Source organism: Apiospora phragmitis (assembly GCF_038363925.1).
Source record: "Apiospora phragmitis strain CBS 135458 chromosome Unknown utg000002l:1.0-5516284.0:1.0-5523493.0, whole genome shotgun sequence".
Lineage (NCBI taxonomy): Eukaryota > Fungi > Ascomycota > Sordariomycetes > Amphisphaeriales > Apiosporaceae > Apiospora > Apiospora phragmitis.
This window is the reverse complement of record NW_027117400.1, coordinates 422,072-447,946: the sequence shown is the minus strand read 5'-3', so window position 1 is coordinate 447,946 and position 25,875 is coordinate 422,072. Positions and strand designations below refer to the sequence as shown.

The following is a 25,875-nucleotide window of genomic DNA, read 5'->3' as shown; positions in this document are numbered from 1 at the left end:
TAAAAGCTTATTAGCGCGTTCGTAAATCTGAACGGTATAGCTTAATATTCGAAATATCCGTATTTAGTACGGAATACGGTTTTTTATTCTTTTCTTTCTTTAATACGGATTAGGTTATATACGTTAAGTAGGTTAAGTGTTATAAAGATTATTACCTTATAAAATTTATTACGTAAGTTATTAATTAAGGGGAATAGGTATCGGTTCTTAATAGTGATTTCGTTAAGCTTTTAATAATCGACGCATAGTTTTTATTTCTTTATTCCGTCCTTGCTTTTTTAGGGAACGAAGAGGATGGGGTATCTTGTTAGTGATGTGGATGGTTATATAACTCCTTTTTCGAGGTTTTCGGTAATGTACTCTTTAAGTACTTTTTTGTGCTCCTAGTTAAGCTTATATATCGGTATAAACTAAGGTTGCTTCCTTTTTTTAAGAGGTATTTCGTAATCTTATTGTATATAAAGCGGTAAGCTTGTTTTTAGTTTCTTATTAAAGAGAGTTTCGAATTACCGGTACTTTTTTAATATAATTATTATAATATTTAGTTTAAGTTTTTTAATAATAATATATACTTTAAATACTTTAAATTTATTAAAAAGTTATTCCTTAAACTGCTACCTATTAATTAAACCTTTTTTAATATATTTTATTAAAATTAGCTTATTTATTAATTAATTTTAGAATTATTTACCCGTAATTAAGATATTTTTAAAATTATATCGTATTTCGCGACGTCCGTAATATTATACGTGATTCGTTCGTAACGTTTTTTAATATCGACCGGAAGGTTCGCGACTTTTTTCCGTATTTCTTTATTATTGTAAGTTATAAGTCCTTTATTGATAGTTTTAAGTCGGTATGGGGCGTCTTTTTCTTATTATACTAGTTTTAGGCGGTTAACGATTCGTAATAAGATATAATTTTTTTACGCTCCGCTATCGAGTAACGTTTGAATATAAACTCTTTTTACGTTTATTATTAAAATAATATATTTATAAATAGCTCGGTTATCTGTTATTTAATATAGAGATTTTTCTTAGTCCGCTTAGTATTATTTTTTTATATTCGGCGGCGTTTATTTCCCGACCGATATTTTTTTAAGTAAGTAATAAAGTCTTATAACCGATCGTTCCGTCGTCGCTATTATTCTCTCTTTTTTTTATAAAAGGCTTCTTAATACGCCGGCGGAGGTGTTTTTATACCCCTCCCCGTATATAGTATTATTCTTAATGCTTAAAATTCGGGTTTTTCGGGTAATTCGAAAATTTATTAAGTTCGTTAAAGTTTATAGGCGCTTTATAGGTCCCTAATTATAATAAAGGGGTTCTCCCGTTAGGCGTGTACCTATACGTTTTAAAAGTATTAAATGCTTTCTTTTAAACGTTTATAAGCTCGCGATTTTTTTTAAACGTATTCGAGGTATTAATTTTTAAAGTACTTTTTTTAATCCCGTCTTTTTAAGTAATATTTTCGTAGTTATATTAAATTTTTTTATATTAATAAGTACGCGCGTTATTTATTAAGGATTAACGTTTTAATTTTCCCGATTATATAATCGGGGTATAGGTTCGTAATAACTCGTTTATTAACTCGTCGAGGAAATTATTCGTTTTTAAATTTCTTTACGAGGTATTTTATATAAGCGTCGTATACGTATAAAATCTATAAGAGCGTAAAGTGTGCTTCGTTTATAAGGAAGATCCGAGGGTTATCGCTTACTACGTAGTTACCGCGGATTCCTTAATCGAATCCTACCGTAATAAGTATTTAACGTAAGTGTTTTAAGTCTAAGTAAGAGACGTTTAGGATAGTTAGCTATCCGTCGTCTTTTAAATCCCTTAGCTTAGCGATCTCGTTTACGAGTTCGTTTATAGGCATCCCGATTAACCGCTAGGGGTCGTCGGTTTACTATCCTTTTTTAACCGTTTTTTTGTCGCCGTTAAAGTTATCGACCTCTAGGGTATACACGCGAGCGTAAGTTCTCGGCTAGTTACTACGAGGGTCCGGTCGTAATTTCTCTTACCTTACGGGGCTTTTAAGAACTACCCGGTGCTTTCTTTATTTACTAAATATATATTATATCCGTTATCGTAATAAGCTATTTAGGATAGGCTGCCGTAAGGTACGTTTAACGTGTCGCTAATACTACTTTTTTTAATAGCCGTTATAAAGGTAGCTTCGCTCTTAGTAATATTAACTTGTCGTCCTTTTAAAACACGTTAAAATACTTTTTTCGGTTCGCGGTATTTTTTAACGTAATATTTTTTTTATAGTAATTATAATAAATAACGTTCTATTTCTTATCGTTTTTATTATATTTAATAGCGTCGAAATTTATAAATTTATTATAATAATTATACGCGGTAATACTTTTAAGTTATATATTATAATAATAATATAATTATTTCATATTAGTTTAAATTCGATTAATTTATCGCTATTATCCGCCTTACTTTTCGCGGCGTTATTCGTATATATAGGTATCGATCTTAATTATAAGCTTTATATACGAAAAGAAATTATCGGGGGTATCGAGCCGGCTAAGTTCGTTCTTAATATCTTTTTTTAATCCTTAGTAATATATTATAATCTTAATAGCTTCGGTATAATTTAATTAAATTATAATACGTCGAAACTCGGCGGTATAAAAAGCGGCTAGTCCCTTTTATTTAAAAATTTCAAGCTCTCTTTCTACTTATCGTTTTTTTCGAGATTTTAAAAAAGTAACTTAAAAGCGTCCTCGAAGCTATCGTAACTTCCGAAAATACGTTATACCTCTATACGGCATAGTTCGATTTATTAATCGTTTTCTACGAGTTTATTAAGGTAAGGTTCGAATTAAGCGAGTACTTTATTTTTTAAAAATAAGGCGGTGTAAATAACTCGCTAAGTAAAGTTTTCGAATATTCTTTTATAAAACTACTAATAAGCTTTAATTTAAATAAAGAATTTTTAAAAGTTCCCGCTTATTTTATTAAATAGCGTAGGTAAACTAATCTTTATTCCTTTTTTTTAAAGCGATAAATATTTAAATAATATTAACGGCGGTACGGAGAAAACGTACTTCCTCACGTAACTTATCGATATTAGGTATTTATTCTAAGTTTTTTTTTTTATTAAAAGGGTGTTACGTTCCTCTTTAAACTTAGTATAATAGTATTAATAATTAGCGCTTTCCTACTTAAATTTTTTAATTTATTTAATTAACGCTTATCGGGTAAGGCCGTCGTCGCTATCGTCGCTATCTACCTTTATAGCGGGATTCTGCTAGGGGGTACTTATAGTAATAATAGGGGCCTTCTCGTAACGAGGGGTGTTATTAGGTTTAGGTATAAATATAGTTCCTATAAATATTATTATTTAAAGGTTTAAGTAATAACTCGTAAGAATAAAAGCGATTAAAATATAACGAACGCTATTAAAGGTTTAAAAGAAAACTTAATAAAACGTACCGAAAGGTTTATATTTAATAATACGAGAAAATATTTAAACGTATAATAAAAGTCTACTCTTATCGATATAATATATAATAACCGTAAGAATAAAAAATAATTAAGGCGCGTTAATTTAAAAGTATTCTTAATAAAGTTATTAAAATAATATATTTTATTAATAAATTAAATTAATATTTAAATTAATTATTAAAATAAAAAGTGTTTATATAAAATATATAAGAAACGCTTATTATTATATATCTAATCTCTTTTTTATCGATTATCTTAAATTTATTAAATCTACCTAGATCTAATAGATCCTCTTTTCCCGGGTCTTAGGATCTGCTCTAGATCCTTAAATCCGTTACGTGATCCCGTTCCGCCGTAATTACTTTCCGAGTACGTCTAGCGCTACCCTAAACACGTTTAATACTATCCGATAGTCGTTCCTTGCCGTGGTTTCACGTGTCGGTCTTTTAGCCTCGCATACTCGGAGTAGTAGTAATCTTATACCTATTACGTACGCCGTGCGTTAATCGTAAAGGGGTTATCTAGGTTTATAGAGTTAGTACGCGCCGCGGGGTATTGTCGAGCCGTTTCGTAAAAGTGGGTTTAGGCCGTATAATTAGGCTAGGTCGTAATAGTCGAATGGAATAAATTCGAAAACTTTTTATACGGCGAGATTATTAATCTTCTCCGCGTTAAACTTTTAAAATAAATATCCGGACGAAATAATAACGCCGTTTTATTAAAACTTAATTATTAAGTCGTAATTCTCTTATTTTTTTAAGTAAGAAATACGGCGGTTAGAGCGTTGTAGAGTAAATATTTTCTAGGTCGTCCCCGGCTACGTTACACCGGAATTATCGTAGTTTCCTCGGTTATCGGTTTAATATCTAGGGTATTTACTAGCTATTCCGGATCTAGTTATATATCCGGCTCGTTGTACGGTTCTCCGGCCTCTTCTCGGTAATACGGCTTAATTTAAGTTACTCGAAAAGCTTTCGGGCCGTTTAAAGTATTTACCCGGATCGTATAGTTTTTAATAATTATTATCTTATATAATCTAGTTTATCTTTTTCTTTTTAGCTAGATTAAAACTTTATTTCGGAGCGGAAATATTAAAATATTATAAATAACCGGTTCATTCTAAGTATTTAAAGTTTAATAAATATCGATATCCGCATATATTTTCCGGAGTATCTTTATTACTTTTCGTACAGCTTCTCCTCGTGCCTAAATCTCCGGTAACGGTAATAAGTTCCTATCGATACGAAGGTATATTTTAAATACGAGCAAGGTAAGTATTAGGCCGTTAAAGCTAACCGTATTATTTAAAGTATTATCTCGGTATTTATTTAATAACCGAGATCTTTTTATAAAATATTAAAAGCTTTATATAATAAAACATACGTTCGTTTAATTTTATTTATTATTTAATAAGCTTTAATAAGTATTTATTTATAAATAATTCTTATTATTTATATATAATATAGAAATTCTTCTTAAAAATACGTACTTAAATCGTATAAAATATAATTAAAAAGTCCTTAATACACATATATTTAATACTTATAAAAAGTATTTTAAATATTTCGTGTATTAAATAAATATAGGAATATAACTATTTAAAAAAACGTACTCGAATTAATTATGTAAAATACGTTTTATTTATTAATATAAATAACGTTTATAATAATATTATAATTAAAATCGTATTCTTTTTATAACGAGAATTTAAATCTTTATAACGCCGGATAGTACGATTAATATTAAGAGCAGAACTTTTAAATCTCGTCGAGAATAGCAGGGTCGATGTCGTCGTAGCCGGCGTTCTTTAAGAACGTATAAAGCTTCACTATACAAGGGTATTTAAACCGTCGGTAAAAGTGTCGAAACTATCTTTCGGTAAAATATAACGTTATTTTTATACGGCCGATATTAAAGAACGGGTATCCTTATTTCTTAATTATAAATAATATCTCGCCGTCCTTTTATATAATAAAATTAAAGATATTATTATAATACGTTTTAAGCCGGTCGGTATTATATACTAAAAATAAAAAAGGGTTATAATATTTAATTACTTTTAATCGGTTCCGTATATTAATTATTTTAATCGACGAGATAGGCATTAAGCTTCTAAACTTAACCTCGGCACTTCCGGGGTTTAATCGAATCGTACGTCTAAGTTCTTTCGTATATAGGCCTCTATTTAAAACTTTCCGACTATCGAAAGCAGGGCGGCGCCGGTATTTTAAAGCTTTTTTTAATAAGTTTAGTTATACGAGCTATTAAGGTTAAATTAGTTAGTTTATACGGTAGCTTTTAAAGAATAAATATCCTTGCTAATAAACTAATAATAAAACGCGGCGTTCGTTAAGTAAGTAATATTTTATTATACGTTTTCCGGATTAAAGTAATCGTACTCTTTTTCATTATTTTTTAGCTCCTCTTTTTTTCCCTTTTTAATTTTAAACGAAATCCTCGTATTCGTTTTAAATAAAGAGTTTTTATTTAATATTATTATATACTTAAAAGTATTAAGTTATTATACGAGTTCGCTTTTCAGCTAAGTAATTTATAAATTAATAAAGGCCGGTATAAACTCCGGAACTCCTCGATAAGCTCGTACGACTAAGGTATAAAGAGCGATCTTTTCTTCGAATCCTTTTCCGAAAGCTTATTATATAAATTAGAGCTTATTTAACAGGATTTCTAAAACCTCGATAAGTTGCTTTTCGGCGTTTTTACTTTTTACTTATATAAAAAAAGTTATTATTTAATCCGTAAAATATTATATATGAGGATATATATAATTTTAATAAAACCTGGTTTTTTCTAAGTTAAATCTCGTCCGAAATAGTTATAACCACCTCCGATCGACGCGGAAAGCCTAGGGTAATATAATAAAAAAACCAGGAATAAGTTATAATTATTTAAGGCGTCGGATTAAACGGTTACGCTATCCCTCCGTATATTATTTTTATCGGGAAAACGTACCTCTCTTTCTAATATAAAAATAACTTATTATTAAAGGACTAAGTGATCGTAATTATTAAAAATAATCAAATTATAAATAAAAAAAGCGAGGAATAAATTCGATACTTTAATTAATATATTAAGTCTCGTACGAAGGGTCGTTATCGCCTCTTAATCCTAGACGGCCACGAAAGTTACTACTCGATAACTTTCGAGCTCTATTATAAAAAGAACTCGATTATTATACTTTATATACCTTTTTATTCGTTATATAAGTTCTAACCTCTTAATATCGGCTGTTTTCGTATATTAAAAAAGGCGTACGAGAAAGAAATTAAAGGTTTTATACAGGCGTATATTACTTATATCTTTAAAAAAGACTTCCTACCAGCGTTTTTAAAAGCGTTCTAGGCGATTTTTACCGTTTCGAATATATAAGGAGGCTTTTAAAAAATAAGATTCATTTCGGAGGTATTAAAATATATTATTTTATAATTAGATATAAAGTTATATATTTTAATACCTCCGGGGACATCTTCCGGCCTACTTATCCCTTAAGAATTAAAAACTTTAAATAACCTGATTAAAGCTTAGTCTTAAACCGAATACATTCGAAACGTATCGTATAATATTAAAATAACTTTTCGATATTTATTTTAATTAGTTTTAATTAAATTATAAAGGTTATAATATAAATTATATATCGAGTTACTCTTTGAAAAGGTAAAAACGCGATACTTCGAAAAATAAATAAGATACTTAGCCGGCGCCGCCGTATAAAAAAAACGGCTATAAAATAGAGGATTATTTTATATATAAACTAAAAAAAACTTATAGTTTTAAAACGATATTAATAAATAGTTTTAAAACGAATCGCATCGGAGAAATAATTATACGAAAACGTTTAAGACACGTTTATAGCGTTATAAAATCTAGGGAAAGCTCGGGTATAATACGCGTACTTATTAAAATAATATAAAAACCTTTAAAAATAATAATTATTAATATATTTAATTAATTCTAAGCGTTATAATTAAATTAATTTATAACTTATAAGGCTTAATAATAGAAAGTGCGCAGCTCGCTTATATACGTAGCTAGCTTATAAGGTACGTTACTTTTAAAAAAGTAACGACTTTATTCTAATCGATTTTATTATTATAAATAGCTCGGCTTAAAAAGATATCGTATTCTATAACGTACGCTAGACTAGATAATCGTACGGTCTAGTCCGGCGGTACCGGAGTTAGAGAAAAAAAAAAGGATAATATCTTACGACGTTTAAATATTTATAAATCTAGGGTTAAACGTTAGGCTTAAAGTGTCCCGTAATATTACTAACGATTATTTTATACAGAGACCGGGTATTTCTCTTTTAAGCAGCGGTTATTCGATTATTTATTTTAAAGAAAAATATAAAATATCTTTTTTTCTAGTTTTCGAAATCGGTTTTATCGATCGGTCTCGTTAATAGGTAAAAGCGCCCGGTAATACTAGATTTGCGAGCTTACTTTTAAAGGATTCGTTTATTAATATATTAATTTAGTTTTTTTCGAAATAATAATAAAGCTCTTTTTAAAACGTACTGTTAACTTAATCGAAATAATATTCGGTTTATTTTTTAAACTTTATATTAAATAGCTTTTAAAAGAAAGTTCTTTTTATTTTTAATATATAATATTTTAAAAAGTATCGTATAAAGTATATTATAAATAGTTTAAGTATTTTTTTTTAAAAAGTACGTTTAAAGGTTTAAACTCTTAAAAAGCGAGGTTAACGTTTTTTTTTTAAACTATTAAAAAGATCCCGGTATTTTAAAAAACTTCTTCGTATATAAATAGTTCGGGGTTTAAAGTCGTCGGTCTATCTAGGTTTAATACGTCCGGGCTCGGTCCCGATTCGCCGACCGTAATTAAATCTATTTTAATAGAGGTTATTATTTTATAAATCGTATAATAAAGTTATTTAAATATATAATTATATATAATTTAACTAATTTCGCGTATAATTCGAAACCTAGTCTCCTCTTTATAATATATACTCGAAAAAGGGGTTCCTCCTCGTACGGTTAATTTAGTTCAGCTCTTCCTCCGAATCTTTAACGGGCGGAAATTCTCAGGGCTCCTTAGCACGGTCGCCCTTACGTTAATAAAATCGTAAAACCGTCTCTTTACTCTTATTAATTTATAATTACTTTATATAATTATTAATTAATATTAAATAAGCTTTCGTACGTATATATAAATATGTTTCGAGTTTAATTAAGGTTATATTATTATATTTTATTATTTATATCTATTTTTAATACGAGCTACGAGTGGTATTATATACCCCTTTTAATAAAATAAAAAAGGGTTTATACGCATAAGTACGTAACACCCTTTTTAAAATAATATAAACAGCTTTAGCTCTAGCTATTTTAATACTTATTATTATTATTATTATTAAACGATTAAAATAATTAATTAAGAGGACCTTTTATTCGATAAAATTAACGTTAAGAAAGTATAATATTACTTATACGGCCTAAGCAGGCACCGAATACCGGATTAGCGTAACCTATTTATACGAGACCCTCGGGAAAAGAAGGCCATTATTTAAAAAAGGGAACAGGCTAATTTTATCGCTAAAATAAAAAACTACCAGTATTAGAACAGCTAGAACTAAAGCTGTTTATATTACTCTAAAAGGGGTGCTACGTACCTACGCGTACGAACCCCTTTTCTATTTTATTAAGAGGGGTATACGATACCCCTCGTAGCTAGCACTATAAATAGGTATAAATAATAAAATATAACGATATAACCTCGATTAAACCGGGAACTAATACGTACGTACGAAAGCTTATTTAATAAATAATATATTTATTAAGCTTGTTAAATTATTATAAACTTTAAAAAAAGAAATAATAATATAACTATGGTTTAATTATTTATAAATAAAGAAATTAATTTTATAAATCGCCTAAAAAAATAAAGATTATAATACGACTATGTAATAAACTAAAGATTAAATTAAAATATTAAGAGCGAAGTTATTAATATTAAACTAAATATAAATTAAACGAGGTATTTTAATTAATTTCTTAAAACGTGTCAAGAAATATTTTAAACGCGTTAATATAACTTTTTTTTTAAACTTTACAATGTAATTATACGATTAATTTTCATAAAAAAACTTAACGTATTTATATATATTTAAATAAAGAAAATAAAATTAAACGAATATTCATATTAAATTAAAACAATATCGATTAATTAATATAATTATAAATAAACGAGAGAAATAATAAAATATTTTATCTTTTAATATAATAAATAAGTAATATATCGAATAAAAGTATTATAATATATAAATATTTATAAAACTAACTTATTATTTTATTTAAGCGGAAAGTCGCCTTTAGACGGCAGGTTCTAGTCTCTTAATATAGAGGCCGTTCAAGTAACGATACGATTTACGAAGGCTACGGGCCGACTAGATGTATACCTATTAACCTAAAAGGGTACACCTTAGGGTTATTTACTAACCTATTTTGTCACTGCTAACTAACCCGTGCCTCAGACTGCAGGCACCGCTTGAGCTGCCGAGAATAGGATGCTGGACACTTGAAGAAGAGCCTTCAAGCTGGCCTGCCAGGAAATGCTACTAACACGGGATCCCGAACGAGAACGTGCTGACGACAATGAAGTAACCAACCGAAAATGAAGCATGTAAGGGCTTTGGGTGACAAGTAAGCGATTCAAGAATGTACCGTAGATTCGCGTTAGTTGCCCTTTCGGCTCTGCCGCCCGGGCGTTAATAAAAGTGTGTGTATGTGTGTACTGGGTTCGCCGACAAGAACGCCCGTAGCACGATTGCCGAGATTCTTGGGGGCGGAGGAAACAGTGTTGCTAACCATCATAACAGATTAGAAACCCCCAGCAGTATTAGTGACGAGATGATTCTTGCCCCGTATGAGATTGCCAATCGCATTGAAGCCACCTGGGGCCTCGACGCCGAGGGCGAGATCCGTGGCTTGGCGAAGCAGCAGCGCGATATCGAGAATCATTGGGCAATAGGGGGTCCTGCGAATACCTCGCGGTGGTACGCGAAGATCCTGGCACTATAGATCAAGGCCGCATTGGAAGGGATCCTTCCCCTTGCGTACCGCAGAACCCCTGGGCGCGCACAATAGATGGGGAACGTCAGGTCAATCTGTTGTAGTTCAACTCAGTCTTCATATTATCCATCTAATACCCATGTGGTCTACTTAGTTTAACTCCCCAAGGTCTTTCTAATTACTCTATCTAGTACGGAGGAAAATGTGCAATGAGGCGGTCAACAGTACTACGGCCGTGACGAAGATGTATGTTCCGTAGCCGGGCTTCTTCTGAAATTGGGCTTTGCCAAAGGTGGTGTACTCGATGTCCCAGTCCTGCCACTTCGGATATTTGCACATCATGGTGAAATGGATCTGATTGTATCTGATGGCGATGGAAGTTGTTAGCACTGCAGTAATCATCGACAAGCAAATCCAAAGCGAAACGAGAGAGGAGAAGGTGGCAATACTTACGGGCAAATAGAACTATTCCAGCCCGACTCCGCAATATACCCCCCACGACACCCCTGCCACACCTTGTCCACCGACCGCCGCTGCACGTCAGCCGTGTACCTCCGCTCCGCGTCCCCCCTCACGTCGACGGTGCGCGCCTCGCCCCGCAGCACTTTCGACACGAAGTGGGTCAGCGCGTACCCGGCCACGTTCTCGCTCGCCAGGATCGCCGACGAGTGCCCGCTGACGGCGTTGGGGCCCAGCACCATGAAGTAGTTGGGGAACCCGTGCACCGCCGTGCTGAGGTAGGCCCCGGGGCCGCCCTGCGCGCGCCACACGTCGTGCAGGGACTGGCCGGCGCCGTTGCGGATGGTGAGGCGATGCAGGTACGTCGAGGTCTCGAAGCCGTTGGCGAGAACGATGACGTCGGCGGGCTGGGTGATCACGGTTGATGGATTGCCTGATGACGACGAAGCAGTCCCTCCTTTCTCGTCATCGCCACCGGGTCCTGTTTCCGAGGCCGGCGAGGGCCCTAACACGACGGACCGCTCCCCGATCGAGACGAGCGGCCGCGTCGTCAGCTCGAATCGGTCCTGGAGACTCAGGCAGTCGAGCCAGCCGTCGTCGACGATGATGCGCTTGCACCCGACGCCGAACGTCGGCGTCAGCATGGCGTGGTACCGCGCCGGCACCACGTTGCGCAGGTGCGCCAACAGACTAGCCTGGAACCGCCGTCGCCGCGTGACGCCGAGCGTGCCGAGGCCGACGTTGAGCCACGTCGACTCGGCGTACAGGAAGAGCAGGAGGCGGAACAGGCGGCCGAGGCCCGGGATCAGCTGGATCGCCGTGACAAGGCGGTGGAACCAGGCGGGAGGCGGCGTGGTGCGGGCCATGTACCAGGGGGCGGTGCGCATGAGCTGGGTCACGTGCTTGGGGCCCCTTTTCTTCTCTGTGGTGATATCGCCAGATGATGAGGATGATGATGATGAGGCGGCTTTACTGCTGCTGCTGGTCTCGAGCAGAGCCGGCACCAGCTGCGCCGAGGTGCAGCCCGTCCCCACGACGACGACGTTCTTGTCGGCGAGTTCGACATCGTCGCGCCACCGGGCCGAGTGCATCACCTCGCCCCGGAAGGCGTCGATGCCGGGCACCTCGGCGGGCCAGGCATTCGGCTCCACCAGCTCGCCGGCGCAGGTGATGAGCACCTTGGCCCGGACCACCTCGTCCTCGAGGTAGACGCCGGCGCGCCCGTGCTGTGCGATCCGGCGCTGCCGCTCGGCCTCGCTGAGGTCCCCGGCGAAAGGCACGAGCCGGGTTATGCGCACCTCCCACTCTGCGGACTCGGGCAGCCATTGCGCCTCGCCCACCTCGGTGTTGAGCTCGATGTTGTCTTCGAGACTGAATTTGCTCGCCACCGAGGCCAGATACTGCTGGATTTCCTGGCCTGGGGGGAAGAGCGAGGTCCATACGTAGTTGGGCGCGAAGGAGTATGAGAAGAACAGAGCCGGGCTGTTCAGGTAATAGAAAATCAACAAGTGTCAGTGATCTATCGGAATGCTAATATGGTTTACGATGAAACAGCAGTATTTTGCTGCTATCTCCGATGAGAGGGAAATAATGGCTGTAGTGGAACTTGACAACTCACATGTCACAGGCGACTCCTGGATATCCGTTGATATACCATGCACCCCCGATTCCGCCCTGCCGATCAAAGATGCGGAAATCCGTCACCCCGAGTTTGGACTTGAGTTGACAGCCTACCGCAATGCCCGACTCTCCTGCGCCGATGACGATCACGGAACAATGCTGAGGCTTCATGTTTTCGTTTGGCCGCTCCATAGCCGTTTCCAAGTAATTGATTAGGTCACTGGACCGGGAAGTGAAAGCTGCAGGCATATGCGGATGGAGAAGAGCGCCCTATCCCGACGACCTGGCATTGGCTTTACAATTAGATACCCGCCAGCACGCCTAGAATACTTCGTTTTGACGGCCAACTTCTGATCAACTTCTTACTTCTCACTTGTCTTATCGTGCCACCCACAGGGAGACGCCGAGTCGAGTCGAAAGGTACGATGCATCATGTAAGATTCGCCAAGCCTATTTGTACTCGGGTTCTCTTGGCTCTTAGAGTCATTTTCCCCTTCCAGAGCAAATGTTGAAACAACATGTACACTTCCGCGTGCTGCAGGGATAAGCTGACGATGCGCCTGAGCCACTGAGATAGGGGGTTCTACCAGAACATAGCGATCCGATTGGCTGAGGAGTTATTCCGGATGCCGCAGGATCTTACTCGGGTCGTTCCGAACAGAGAAACCGTCCGAGACACGCATGCGGTGTAATTTCTCATCCAGGTTACCGCTTACCACCCAACGTCAGCCGTGGCCAACGTCATACGGAGCTCCCGCCGCCAGCTGAAGCTATCGTGGTAATCGATACGCATTGGAAGGGCTAACGGGAGGTTCAAAACCTCCTTCCTTTTTGGCGAAAGCGGCGCTAGTGGGTCCTGCGTTCCGTAGGGAGTCGGAGGAGGGGTTCGGTTTACTTGCTCACGATGATAAAACCAGACCAAACACTGATACTGACCGCATATGCGGCCTTGGCCAAGAGCTTATCTGTAGCCAAGCATCTGCCAAACTTTGGCTGCCGTGTACCCGCAACTAGCTTATCGCGCCAACTTGATTCACTACCCCAACTGCGGTATAGGCGGCCTTCTGCACCTGTCGCATATTCGCCCATGGTTCAGTGTTTTGGAGTTCTAGACCGATCACCAAAAGGAAAGATTGCCCCTCTCTCCATGTGACCATAAAATAATTATGTATCAATCTTGGCCCGAGAGGGGGGTTACGGCCGAACCAATATAGTTAAGCGAAGACCAAGAAATTGGTATCCAGTTGGTTCTCTCAGTAAGCAACACAACCAACCAGTTGCCCTCTCTCGCCGCACCACCCTCTACCCCCGTCCTACCACCTCCTTTACACCAACGAGCACTTCCGCGGAGGATGTCCCTCGTGCGAGGAAGCAAGGCGCTGCACCGCCTTGCGCCAATAGCCGCCTCGGCAGACAAGGTGTTTCCGGTCCACTACTGGGACCATTCCTACACCAATGCGGTTATGAACTTCATGCTCCGGTTCGACCACAAGTTGGACGCCGGCAAGCTTCGGGGTGCGCTAGAGAGACTCTTAGAGCGCCCAGACGGTTGGCAAAAGCTGGGCGGCCGATTGCGCCGAAATGTAAGATGTCTTACCCCCAAGGCCATGCCATTATCCTCTAGGAAGGTTTCCCCTTCTCCAGATCGGGTTATCCATTCCCACGTGTGTTTTATTAATTCCCGAATACGCAGACAGCCGGCAGACTAGATTACCATGTCCCCGCGCGCTACACAAACCAGCGCCCCGCGGTGTCGTACCACCACGAACCGTATGACATGCGGATCACGCAGCACCCGCTGGGCGCGCACATCCCCAAGGCCTCTTCCTCCTCCCCGGGCAAAGTCCACAGCAGCCCGCGCATCGTAGCGCGCGGCGAGGACTTCCTGCCCCTGATGCGCCGGCCGGGCGACCCGACGTGCCTCGAAGACTACCTGCGCCCGGACGACGACACGCCCGTGCTGGGCCTGCACGTGGTCACGTTCCGCGACGCCACGCTCGTGTGCCTGCGCGGCTCGCACGTCTTGTTCGACGCCATGGGGCGCAGGGAGCTGCTGGACGCGTGGTCGCTGACGCTGCAGGGGCGCGACGACGAGGTCGCGCCGCTGATGGAGCGCGACCCCATGGCGTCGCTCGGGGCGCAGGCGCCGGAGGACACGGAGCCGTGCGCGTTGCCGATCGAGCCGTATAAGCATGCCGAGAAGCAGCTCGGGCTGCGCCAGTTCATCACGCTCGGGCTGCGGCAGGTTCTGGACAGGATCTTGTACCGCAATGCGGTGGAAGAGGCTCGGATCGTGTGCGTTCCGAAAGCTTACGTAGAAGGCCTACGGGACAAAGCACTCACGGAGCTAGATTCTCGGAGTAAGACGGGAGATGATGGCCAAGAGAAGGGGCCGGAATCCCCCGTGTTTGTAAGCGCCGGCGACATCCTCTGCGCCTGGTGGACAGGCCACCTCATCAAGTCTCGCCTGCGCAACGCGCGCACCAGCAGCCAGACCATTTGCATCATGAACATGCTCGGCCTCAGGGGTCACCTGCAGCAGGCCGGCCTCGTCGCGGCCGCCGAGAAAAAGAATGCAATCTTAGGCAACGCCATGGTGGCTGTGCCCGCCTTCCTGCCCGCGCGGGAGCTGCTGGCGCGGCCGCTCGCCGAGGTCGCGGCGGCGCTGCGCAGCGCCATCCAGGGGCTGGGCACGTGGCCGCAGGTCGAGGCGCTGCTGAAGCTGCAGCGCGCGGCGCACGACAAGAAGGGGAGCATGCCGGCGCTGTTCGGGGACGCGGGGATGCACATGGTCGTGTGCACCAACTGGCTCAAGGCCGGGTTCTTCGTCGTCGACTTCTCGGCCGCGGTAATTTCTGAGAAGGATGACCTCAAGAAGTCTGGATCTCTTCTTCCTTCTTCTTCTGTGGTGGCGAGGCCGACCAATGTCCAGATGCATATGACTACGGACAGTACGCCTGCGTTCATGATGAGCATTTTTTCGATTTTGGGGATGGACGCGAATGGAGACTATTGGATACGGGGCTCCTTGAGGGAAGAGTACTGGCCCAAGGTCGAACAGTCGCTGCTGGAAGAAGTCTTGCTAGAGCACTAATAGCCTCATTGGGAGTGGGCATGTATATACATTATATGAACGAACAATACGCGATAACTGTCCAAGTATTCTTCTAATACCCGATTGGTCCCGGCTATCTAACTGTGCACCACTCAAAGTTTGTTTGTTGGCTTGTGACGCTTTACGTCTATTCAGTGCTACGTGGTAGCGAAGTCGTGCATATTGTTAGCTACTCACTCTGTAGTTGTTGATATATTATGGTACAAGTTCAAGTCCCCGTTCCGTTGCATCGTTTTCTAGAACGATCGGAAATATGCCAAGTCTAGTATATTAACTGCTTTGTATTTATGGTGCAATCTTAGCTATGATAAGTTTAGCGCATCATTATATAAATCAAAACCCTATTAACATGGCTGAGTGTTAAGAGGTACGTTCTTGCGCTACTTTAACTAATTACAAAGCTTGCGTAAACCCTTGATGGAGCCAGCAAGGTGAGAGCATTTCGTTTCTCGGTGTTTCTGGAGGTCAATCCGGAATCATACCAAAGCCCATGGTCTCTTCAATTCATCAGAATTGCGATGGTGAACCCGGGACCACCCATCACAGTACTCGTAGCGATCATAAGACACTGCTTCGCCCCGGCAATACCGACAGACCACCAGCTTCTCTCCGTGGAGGCATTTTGCCGCTTGGACACAACCTGACGACGACGGGAATTCCGGAATATTGCGGCCCAGAGCAGCGCAGCTGCCGTGCCGATGTAGTAGTCGTACCTAAGAAAGTTGCCGGCCCCCTCCGCCATGCTGCTTATCTGGACGCGACTATCCCACTTGGGAGGAAGAAAGAAATGGCCCGCTTGCAAAGACAACAGGGTGGGTTCGTCCAGATTCACGGGGGATAGTGCAACCAAGTGTTCGGGCCAGAGGATGGCCAGCAGGACGGGCATAAGGCCGGCCACATGCATCAGGCCCGAGATGAGGGCAACGGCACGGTAGATGCGGGTGGCTGCGTTCTCAAACCCTTTGGATGGCGAGGGAGTTGGCTTCTTTGATGATGCAGCAGCATCAGGAGGTGAGGGCATGGAGGAAGTCCACCACATCAGAGCCCACTGGACAGTGGCGATCCATGCCGGAAAGTTCTGCCAGACCGCTACTGCCACTTGTCGGGACTGGCCGGAGTGCAGCGACGACAAGGACATGGCCACGGACGGAAGGACATAGCCCACGAGCATGGAGATGGGAATCAATCGGGCCGCAGTGGGTGACGGTCGCCAAGAAGTAATGGTTGATGACAGGAGGTGCACGTAGCAGTAGATGGGCATGGTGACGAAGTACCCGCAGTACTGAATCGCAAGCCCCCAGAGCCCGAATCTGAGAGGGTTAATAATCGTTAGTCACATGATCAATGAGATATGACTCCAAAGGTGTAAGTGGTGTGGTTGATGACGGCAGCAACAACAATAATGACAAATAATGACGACTTACAAGACCAAGTCTCTTGCGCGGCCGCTCCGTAGGCTTTCGCCTAGCATAACGACGAAGAGAGGCAGCAGTAGGTTTCCCCAGTGCCAGCCCAAAAGGGACAGCTCCGGCGACGAGCCGTCCACGACGGGGACGAAGATGTACTGCAGGTTGGCCAGGTAGGCGTCCAGGAGACCCAGGCCCGTGTACGCCGTCAGCACCGGGGTGTGCCCGTCTGGGAGTAGACGCACGTACGGGCCATCCTTGCCTCCTCCTTGGCTGGCGGCAAAGGCCTCGGCGAGGCCGGAGTACGTCATGAAGGAAGAGACGGCATAGAGGCCGAACACGGAAACCAGGGGGAAAATGTGCACGGTGAAATAAGGCATGGTTGCGAGCTGGCTTACGGCGATTTTGCCGCCAAGGAGGGAAGGAGGGAAGATGGTTGTGGTGGAGGGAGGCAAGCGTGGATGTGTGTGCGACAATGTGATGATATGATGATATAAGGTGGGCGATAAGAATCTTTAGAACCGGCGGAGAAATCCAGGATTATCATTGTCCGAGTCAAAGTAAGATTCTCCACTCCCTGCTTACTAGCCTATTTAAAGAAGTAGCTTACCACAGAACATAACTCCGATGCGTCTTGGTCTCATGTCAGCTTCTCACCACCATGTTCGTAATCGTATCGCCCAGTTAGGCCTTGGACGGCACCCGTCTCGACACCTTGCATGGGTACCCATTATTCGGTTTGCTGCTACCGAGCAGGACCTGGTAAGCCCTGTCCCCCCTCACCTCGGTGGGGCCACCGCCGCCGCCACCATGCTCGGCATGGAACTCGGTGTAAGCGTCGGCGAAGTCGAAGTCGCGCAGGACCATGGCGAGGATGACCTTGACTTCCAGCAGCGCCAGCTCCTGCCCGATGCAGTTCCGCGGCCCCTTCTCGAACGGCCGCCACGCCTCCTTGTCCCGCGGGTACAGCTCGTGGCCCGGACTGACCAACCAGCGGTCCGGGATGAAGCGGTTGGGCGACGGCCAGTGCTCCTCGGCGCGGTGGATGGCTTGGTGCACGCCCCACAGCATGAACCCCTGCGTCTCGAACTCCTGGGCCTGGCTGACGAGCTTGTACCCGGGCGCCGAGTTCCGCGTGCTCGACACGGGCGGGTACAGGCGCAGCGCTTCCTTGATGGCGGCCGACGTGTAGGCCAGGCGGTTCAGCAGGTGCGGCTGTTGGGAGATGAGCGCGGCCGTCTCGGCCCGGGTTAGGTTGGCGCCCAGGACGGCGTCATGCTCCTCGCGCGCTTTTTGCAGGGTGGCCGGGTACAGCGACAGCAGGTGGATGGCGTAGACGGCCGCGCTCGCCGTGGTATCGTAGCCGGCGAAGAGGAACAGCTTCATCTGCGAGACGGCGAACTGCTTGAACCGGGCGTCCATGACCATCGGCGCTTTCGCCGCCGTCCCGTTGGTTGCTTGCTGGGGGGCGGGAGGGGCGGCAGATCCAGAAGACCCCCGCTGTTCGGCCAGGTAGGTCTCGAGTGCGAGGTCGACGACGGCCTTGCTCCGCTTGGCGCGCGTGCCGTTCTGGCCCTGCGCGTGGAGGGCGAAGTGGGCGTCGAGCTCGGTAGAGACGTATCGGTCCATTCGCCGCCGGTTGTAGCGGTAGACCAGATGCCGCACCGGGTTGAAGATTTTGAACGGGTTCGTCTCGTTGGGCGAAGGGATCCAGCTTGCCTGGCTGCGGAATGCCGAGACCAACTCGCACCCTTGTCTTTGGGCATTCAATCGAGAGCCCCTAGGGAAAGTTAGTGTTCAGGGGTCTGATGTATAGTGAACATATGAGCGGATACTACTCACAAGGTAGCCAGGCAGCTCATGTCCATAGTTAAGCGGGACATGGTCTCAAACAAGGAGAACAGCCCGCCCTCCCCGGCGCGCTCCCCCAGGATCTCGCACAGCACCAGCGTGTTCTCGACGACGCCCGGCACGAGCGTCTGCAGGTGCGCCGCGTTGAAGCCCGGGTTGAAGATGGCGCGCCAGTACTTCCACTCGGCGCCCTCCATGGTGACGAGCCCGTGCCGGCCGATGAGCGGCTGCAGGAACCCCAGGACCCCCTCGTACTTGGGCAGCTGCGGCTCGCGCAGCGCGATCTCGGCCGCGCCGCCCGCCGCCGTCATCACCACCAGCGGCGGGCCCGTCGGCCACAGGTCCAGGTAGAACACGGGCGGCAGCGCCGGGTACCGGTCCCGCAGCTCGGCCGCGATGTAGTGGCCGTGGAAGTCGCGTGGCCAGCCCTTGGTCAGCTTGGCGACTAGGCCGATGTGGCCGAGCAGGAAGCTGTGCGGCGGCATGGGCTGTGGTGAAGACACGAATCGTGCATCATGTTAGCCGAAGGCCTTCGCATACTCTTGTCTTTGATAGTGTTACGAGGAGAGCGGTACTTACGAAACCTTTCTTCTGCAAGCTCACGAATTTGCGGCGTTGTTTGATCAGCTTGGTCACGAAGCGCAACACCACGATGGCGCAGAGCGTAGCGACGAGTCGCACGACCGTCGACGGCCGTGGGAGTGACGCATGGCCGTAACGCAGGTCTGTACCGATACGACTGGCATTGTGGTTTGCATCCATTTTGGCGGCGCCGAACGGAAGATCGCCTGTGTCTTGGGACTTCTCCTTCGTGATGCTCAATTCGGTTATGCAGTTCTGCTAACTGCCTTTTGGCCAGTCAGAAGTCACGGGACTTTGTGTTTGGTGCAGCGTTAACACTGTGCCGCCCTTCAGCTAAAATAATTCAGTGTTTGGTCCCTTTGAGCGCAGAAGCGAACACGGTTTGTCTCACTCGCGGAGAAATGGTAAGCAGGTATAAAAGTACCATTTCCGCTTTCGTTATCTCGGAATGTCAGACTGGCCATGCAGTAGGCGTCTCACAATGGTACGTCGTCGGAAACCCCCCGCTTTGAATGTCACTCTTCCAGTGCAGTCAGATCCAAAAGCACATGGCCAGAGGAGTAAGCATTACTGGCGGTAAATCCGACGGTGCCTGCTTCCTCGACCTTTCACGTGATTACAAATATGTATGTCAGCTCAGAGCCTAGGCATTTGGGCCGTCGACACCGCCCCTGAGACTGAAACCAACTTGGCCTTCCTGATTGGAAAACTGTGCATCTCCGGAAGATCTAAAACCGCCAATATGTTCCTATAAGCATGGATGTTGTAATCTTCCGTAAACGTGATAGGTGCTCGAAGACCTCTGTGCTGGCGGCCCTATCTGATATGGGCAGCGTTGTGGTGGTTGCTTTCGACCTATGGAAAATATGTTGGGACAACCATGATAAGGATATTGGCTCTTTTCGGCAAGTGTTTGTATTTCAGGGCGCCATGGAGGATGATGGTGTGAGTCATTTGCCCTCTCGTCAGCCCACGTTTTATCTTTGTAGGAATCTTATGTAGAGTCAAACTTGGCTCATCCTATCTTACGCCACGCACTTAGAGGCAGAAGGTGTGGGCGGTCGGAGTTGAAGTGGTAAGACTCGGACTAATTAGTAACCTCGGGTCGGGAAACTGGTATATAGCATGTAAACATGCCACAGACATGGACGTTGCCCGACAATCGTAGATAGTTAGAGACATGATACCAGAAACCCCGAGTATCACCCTCTGAGCAAGAGCAGTTAAAAAGAAAATGGATCTATCAAATCAGTCCATCGCGGCCAGTACCGCCAGCCTCTGCACGGTTTTCGACGAGGCCTGCACGTATGACATCCGCTCATACCTGCCTCTGCTCGTGCAGAGCTTGTGTAAGGCTGCATTGAGCATCGTTTTACTATTCGTGGCCACATATCTCTTCACATCATGTCGCTTTCACATGACCAGTGGCCAAAACTCCCGTTTCAGGGGCAAGGAGCCGCCCACATTACCGTATTGGCTACCTTGGATCGGCAATGCGTGGTCGATGGTTACAGACCCTCACAAATTCTATGAGGAAACACTGTACGAATGCCCTCCCTCGCATGCCTAACCACTGTACTTGTTGACTGATCACTTCTCGGGATGATCTAGATCGAAGCGGCCAGACAATGGCCCCGTAACGATGCGGCTCGGGCCCATCTCGATGTACTTGATCTTTGGGCGGAGAATATCCAGGCCATATTCCGGAATTCCCGGAGTCTCTCGTTTGAGTTCATGCAGCTGCGTATCGCGGAAAAGGTCAAGGGCCTGCCACAGGGCGACAAGGTCAAGCTGGGCCTGGACGACTCGGGCAGCGGGTCGGTTCCTCTGAACGACCAGCGGGGGGACGAGAGGATCTGGCACAACCTGCACAGCATCTACCTCAAGAACCTCACCGAGCGGGGCGCCGTCGACTTCCTCACGCACAAGTTCGCCGAGGAGTTCGCCAAGCAGCTCGACTCGCTGCCGTGGATGCAAACCACCACGGGCCTCTATGCCTTTCTGCAGCAGTACCAGTTCAACGCCTCGACCATCACCCTCGTCGGCCCGCGCATACTGAACTACGGAAAGGACTCCGCCAACAAAGCGGAGAACCAGCTGCGGTTCTCCGGCACGTTCTGGGAGTACGACACGGCCTTCATGACGCTCATGCAGGGCATGCCGCGCTTCATGTGCCGCCAGGGCTGGGCGGCCCGGGACCGCACGCTGGAGGCCACCAAGATGTGGCTACGCGAAGCGACCGAGGCCGCCGACATCGCCGCCTCGTCCACCAACAAAGAGGACAAGGACGCCGACCCGGACTGGGACGAAAACTTCGGCCACCGCCTCGTGCGCGAGCGCAACGCGGAGCTGGTCCGGTACGGCATCAGCTTCGACGGCCGCGCCGCCATGCACATGGGCCTGATCTGGGCCATCAACGCCAACGCGGTGCCGATGACGGCCTACATGCTGTTCGAGCTGGTGCGCGACCCGGCTTTGTTGCAACGGGTCCGCACCGAGATCCGGGCAGGGGCGGTCTTCCCCCACGGCGTCGGCGCCCTGCACAAGGTGGATATCGCCGCCCTGACGAGGCTGCCTCTGCTCGGCTCGGTCTACAGCGAGTGCCTGCGGCTGCGGTCCAGCATCCCCATCTCGCGGCGGCTGCGCGAGGACATCGTGATCGACGGGTACACGCTGAAGAAGGACAGCTTCCTGCTCGCGCCCAGCTGGCTGTCGCACATCAATGAAGATGTTTGGACGGCTCCCCTAGCTGCTTCTTCTTCCGCAACGGGGAGCAAAGGTCGCATCCCGGGCGCCCAGGAGTTCTGGGCCGAGCGGTTCCTGCACCTGGAGGCGACCAAGACCAAGGTCAAGCTGGGCGACTACTGCCCCTACGGCGGCGGCAGCGTCATCTGCCCCGGCCGCTTCTTCGCCAAGCACGAGATCCTGGCCGCGGTCGCCATGGTGGTCACGCGCTTCGACCTCGGCTTCGAGGGTTACTCGTCGCTCGACGGGACGACGCCGTCGGAGCGGGGGCCCGGGATGGAAAAGGCTGAGTGCCGGGGCATCGTGAGCTTGGACCGGGATATGGTGGTTAATATGCGGAGGCGGGATGCGGCGAGTGTGTTCTAGACGCGTTGTACCTGGCTGAGATAGATGTTTGATCAGTTTGCTGCGACAAGACAGTGATAGAAAGGAAATGAATAGAACAGGTTTAGAAGTAACTGGACACCACAGTACATACCTGTCTCCATGTCACTGAAACCCTAGTGCCTCGTTTTAATCTACCTCGTAGTTTGGCTGCCACATAAAGACGTTATAATGGCGCCTTGAAATACCTAGAAAGTGAAGGCGCTCATATTGATTACAGAGGGGCATACCTTGACCTGCTTATCACGTTTGGTAATACTGTTGGTTACGACCTCAGATTCCACGTTGAGGTACTTACTTGGATGCATTTGCAAGTAAATACTGCCTACCTGGGGTAGAAATGATTGGACCCTCGAGGACGAGAACATACTTGATTCAGGTAACTTTTTTAAGCACCTACATTATCTGCGCGTCATCTCGCAGAGCCTGCATGGATTTACACACAAACACCCAACACACAAACGCACATTTCTGAGTTGATTCAATTCAATCAACCCAACCATTCGATTCTTCCATTCGTCGTTGAATCATACGTTCAGCAGCTTGCAACACCACTTAGCTAGTGGACGCCCCTCCTCGACCTTGTGCCATGAGCATTTGCCGCCAACCTCGATTCCCGACAACCTTCGCAATGGGAGCGTCCCAAGGCCATTTCATCAGTGACGAGCTGGACAGGAATGGTGACCTGATCCTGCAGATCACACATTCAGGGTCTGACACCGAGATGTTCGATGATCCCTACAGCAAATCACTCCTTGTCGACTCTCGGTCCTTGTCACGCGCATCCTCGAAATGGGCCCAGATGGTCAAACGAAGCGAGCCAGTGCGGAAAAGGATGCCGACATCTGGTTATCTCGATTGAAGGGGATTTCATGTCCCATGAGATTTTGCTGAACATTATCCATGGCCATTTCGACAAAGTGCCCTTGTGTTTTGACATCGACACTGAACTGACCAAGTCCCCCGACCCGACGTCAACATTGCAATGCGTCGACTCTCCTATCTTGTTCGCACTGCCGACGAGCTTGGAGAACTGCAGCTGCTCCGCCCATGGATCCCCACTTGGATCAATGATTATGATTATTGGCTGGAGGATTCGATCTCGTTCCGGTATGCGCGTCTTGAAGAGAATCTAGTGAGACTCGGCATCGCTTGGAGACTTGGCGAGAAAGAGTTTCTCAAGCAGTTTACTGTGCGACTCATTAATTATTCATTCTGCAACCCCGAATCGTATCCTTTCGCTCTTCGGTAGTTTGGCGGCGAAGGGCACAGACTTCCACCAACTTACCAAGTATTACCAAGCACCGCACATATTGCTAGACTCCTGAGTAAGTTCAAATGTTCCCACTTTCTAGCCCCTGATCCTCATATCTAGCAGCCTAGTTATCAAGGGATAATTAGCTAACAATAAATCAAGGCAACATTGTGGAAAAGCGCAAAACCGTCATGGGAGAGCTTCTCGGCATCCTTAGCCATTTCCAAAAGGACTGGGCCACCGGAATGCATTATCAATGCATTGCCACCGGCGTCATATCAGCTGAAAAGGCCGCTTGCGAGTCGCGGCTCCAGGAGGAGATCAAAGTAGCCCAGAACAGCGACAACGCGAGAGAACTGAAAGCAGAAACCAAATCCTCAGTCATGGGACATGCCTTAACCCTAATTATTCGGATAACCAACATATCATGGTATCATTCACCTTGGGCGCCTCCTGGCCCCCATGATCAATGCAATCCTATGGCACGGATGGACGAACCTTTGTTCAAAGTCAGAAACAGCATTGAAAGCCCCATGGATGAAGCACAAGAAGAGTTCCTAGACAGTCAGGCGGAACTGACTGGAGCGGACGAACTGTCTGTCAGCAAGAAGGATAAGTAGGAAGCGTTTCGACGAGATACCCAGCCTCGACCAAGCTATCGCCTGAATCCAAGGGCTGAGACTTTGAGTGTAAGGTACACTACGCGGGACACATCGAATGCCACGTGAACCTATATCGACCATATGGGGCAGCACGATATGAGGGTTTCCGCAACTCGGGTCTGCGTTGAACAAGCTTGGATGCCAGACTGTGCAGAATCCGGGTAACGCATGAAGGAAACAGAGCGATGTATGGATAGTTTCATAATACTATTTGTCTTCATCAGCTTCACGTGTCTTGTATCCTGCAGGCAGGTCCGGCGGCTCGAGAGCTTAGGAAGTTCAGCTCATCTCTTGAAATTCGTCCATCCTTGCAATCAGGGAATCCCTATGCTTTGTTGGAATGCTAATGATTTGTCAGTATGTGAGATCGCTGGCTACGGGCGTTTTCTTCTTCATCGTTCCTATGGCCTGACGACACTCCCTAATTTAAGTTCCTACCACAAAGCCTTGCAATAAATGTAACTTAGACGCACGCCAGCCAGGTAAAGTGCATTTGGCGTTCTCGCGACTCTTGGGAACATGAGCCTGTGGCAAAATAACCCATTTCATACTTAACTCATAAATGCCAACTGATTGAAATGGACACGGCCATGACGACGTAGGCATCTCTGACAGTGATTGGAATACATCTTCCAGGTCCTGCAGGACCCGGAGGCACCATCAAGCTTGTACCAAATCCTTTACTGTACTATAATATAATGACATAACAGGCCACGAACAGGAACCCCAATGAACCCAAATTTCGGGTAAGAAGCTCAAGAAGATTGTTTCTTGGACCTGTGCTTTGATCCATGACTTGGTTGCCTTGGCAAGCAGGACAGAAAACAAAGATAAAGGGGTAGAAAGGTTTCATGAGGCAGTCACTGGCAGTACTGTTGTTGCTTCCCCTTTGAATTACATGTTGGACCTGCTCTCTGGTCTGCATATTGCTGATTTGTATTGCATTTTGCAACTGCTGGCCACCAGGTTAGTTCTTTGTTTTTCGATATTTGTGGTATCTTCCCCTTCTGTCCTGTCATTATGATATTTCCTGGCGTTCCTTGTCTTCTGGTGTCTCTGTCGTCTCTGTTACCTGATTTCCCCTATCTTCTAACTTTAGTGTATTTGGTGTCTCTCATCACTGTGGTCTGATCGTTTTCAATTTTCCTCAGTCTCTTTTAATCTCCACTTTGATCCATAGGAAACATCAACTATAACATCTTACTCTATTACCTTGCTATTCTTCTCTCACCCCCCCCCCCCACCTCCCCAATCCTGGCCCTTTCATATACGTCTTTT

At 45.3% G+C, this 25,875-nt stretch overlaps 7 protein-coding genes across 7 annotated transcripts; 4 read left to right on the top strand and 3 right to left on the bottom strand.

The window, feature by feature from the left end:
- Positions 1-10,101: 10,101 nt before the first annotated feature.
- Positions 10,102-10,527, top strand: PG994_001028 (FAD/NAD(P)-binding domain-containing protein; the record flags this gene model as incomplete). The annotated part of the gene is made up of 2 exons (XM_066852437.1): positions 10,102-10,106; positions 10,326-10,527. 2 exons carry the CDS (start codon positions 10,102-10,104, stop codon positions 10,525-10,527), a joined length of 207 nt encoding a protein of 68 aa, XP_066720578.1.
- A 440-nt stretch (positions 10,528-10,967) lies between these two features.
- Positions 10,968-12,768, bottom strand: PG994_001027 (uncharacterized protein; the record flags this gene model as incomplete). Its single annotated transcript, XM_066852436.1, has 2 exons — positions 10,968-12,459; positions 12,596-12,768. 2 exons carry the CDS (start codon positions 12,766-12,768, stop codon positions 10,968-10,970), a joined length of 1,665 nt encoding a protein of 554 aa, XP_066720577.1.
- Positions 12,769-13,501: 733 nt separating this feature from the next.
- PG994_001026 (uncharacterized protein) lies at positions 13,502-15,691 on the top strand (the record flags this gene model as incomplete). The annotated part of the gene is made up of 3 exons (XM_066852435.1): positions 13,502-13,597; positions 13,812-14,180; positions 14,291-15,691. 3 exons carry the CDS (start codon positions 13,502-13,504, stop codon positions 15,689-15,691), a joined length of 1,866 nt encoding a protein of 621 aa, XP_066720576.1.
- Positions 15,692-16,211: 520 nt separating this feature from the next.
- Positions 16,212-17,498, bottom strand: PG994_001025 (uncharacterized protein; the record flags this gene model as incomplete). The annotated part of the gene is made up of 2 exons (XM_066852434.1): positions 16,212-17,022; positions 17,137-17,498. The coding sequence occupies 2 exons, from the start codon at positions 17,496-17,498 to the stop codon at positions 16,212-16,214; spliced, it is 1,173 nt and encodes a 390-aa protein (XP_066720575.1).
- A 304-nt stretch (positions 17,499-17,802) lies between these two features.
- Positions 17,803-19,731, bottom strand: PG994_001024 (uncharacterized protein; the record flags this gene model as incomplete). The annotated part of the gene is made up of 3 exons (XM_066852433.1): positions 17,803-18,898; positions 18,961-19,457; positions 19,549-19,731. 3 exons carry the CDS (start codon positions 19,729-19,731, stop codon positions 17,803-17,805), a joined length of 1,776 nt encoding a protein of 591 aa, XP_066720574.1.
- Positions 19,732-21,285: 1,554 nt separating this feature from the next.
- On the top strand, positions 21,286-22,662 carry PG994_001023 (Cholesterol 7-alpha-monooxygenase; the record flags this gene model as incomplete). Its single annotated transcript, XM_066852432.1, has 1 exon — positions 21,286-22,662. One exon carries the CDS (start codon positions 21,286-21,288, stop codon positions 22,660-22,662), a length of 1,377 nt encoding a protein of 458 aa, XP_066720573.1.
- Positions 22,663-23,665: 1,003 nt separating this feature from the next.
- On the top strand, positions 23,666-24,555 carry PG994_001022 (uncharacterized protein; the record flags this gene model as incomplete). Its single annotated transcript, XM_066852431.1, has 3 exons — positions 23,666-23,872; positions 23,933-24,008; positions 24,098-24,555. 3 exons carry the CDS (start codon positions 23,666-23,668, stop codon positions 24,553-24,555), a joined length of 741 nt encoding a protein of 246 aa, XP_066720572.1.
- Positions 24,556-25,875: the final 1,320 nt, after the last annotated feature.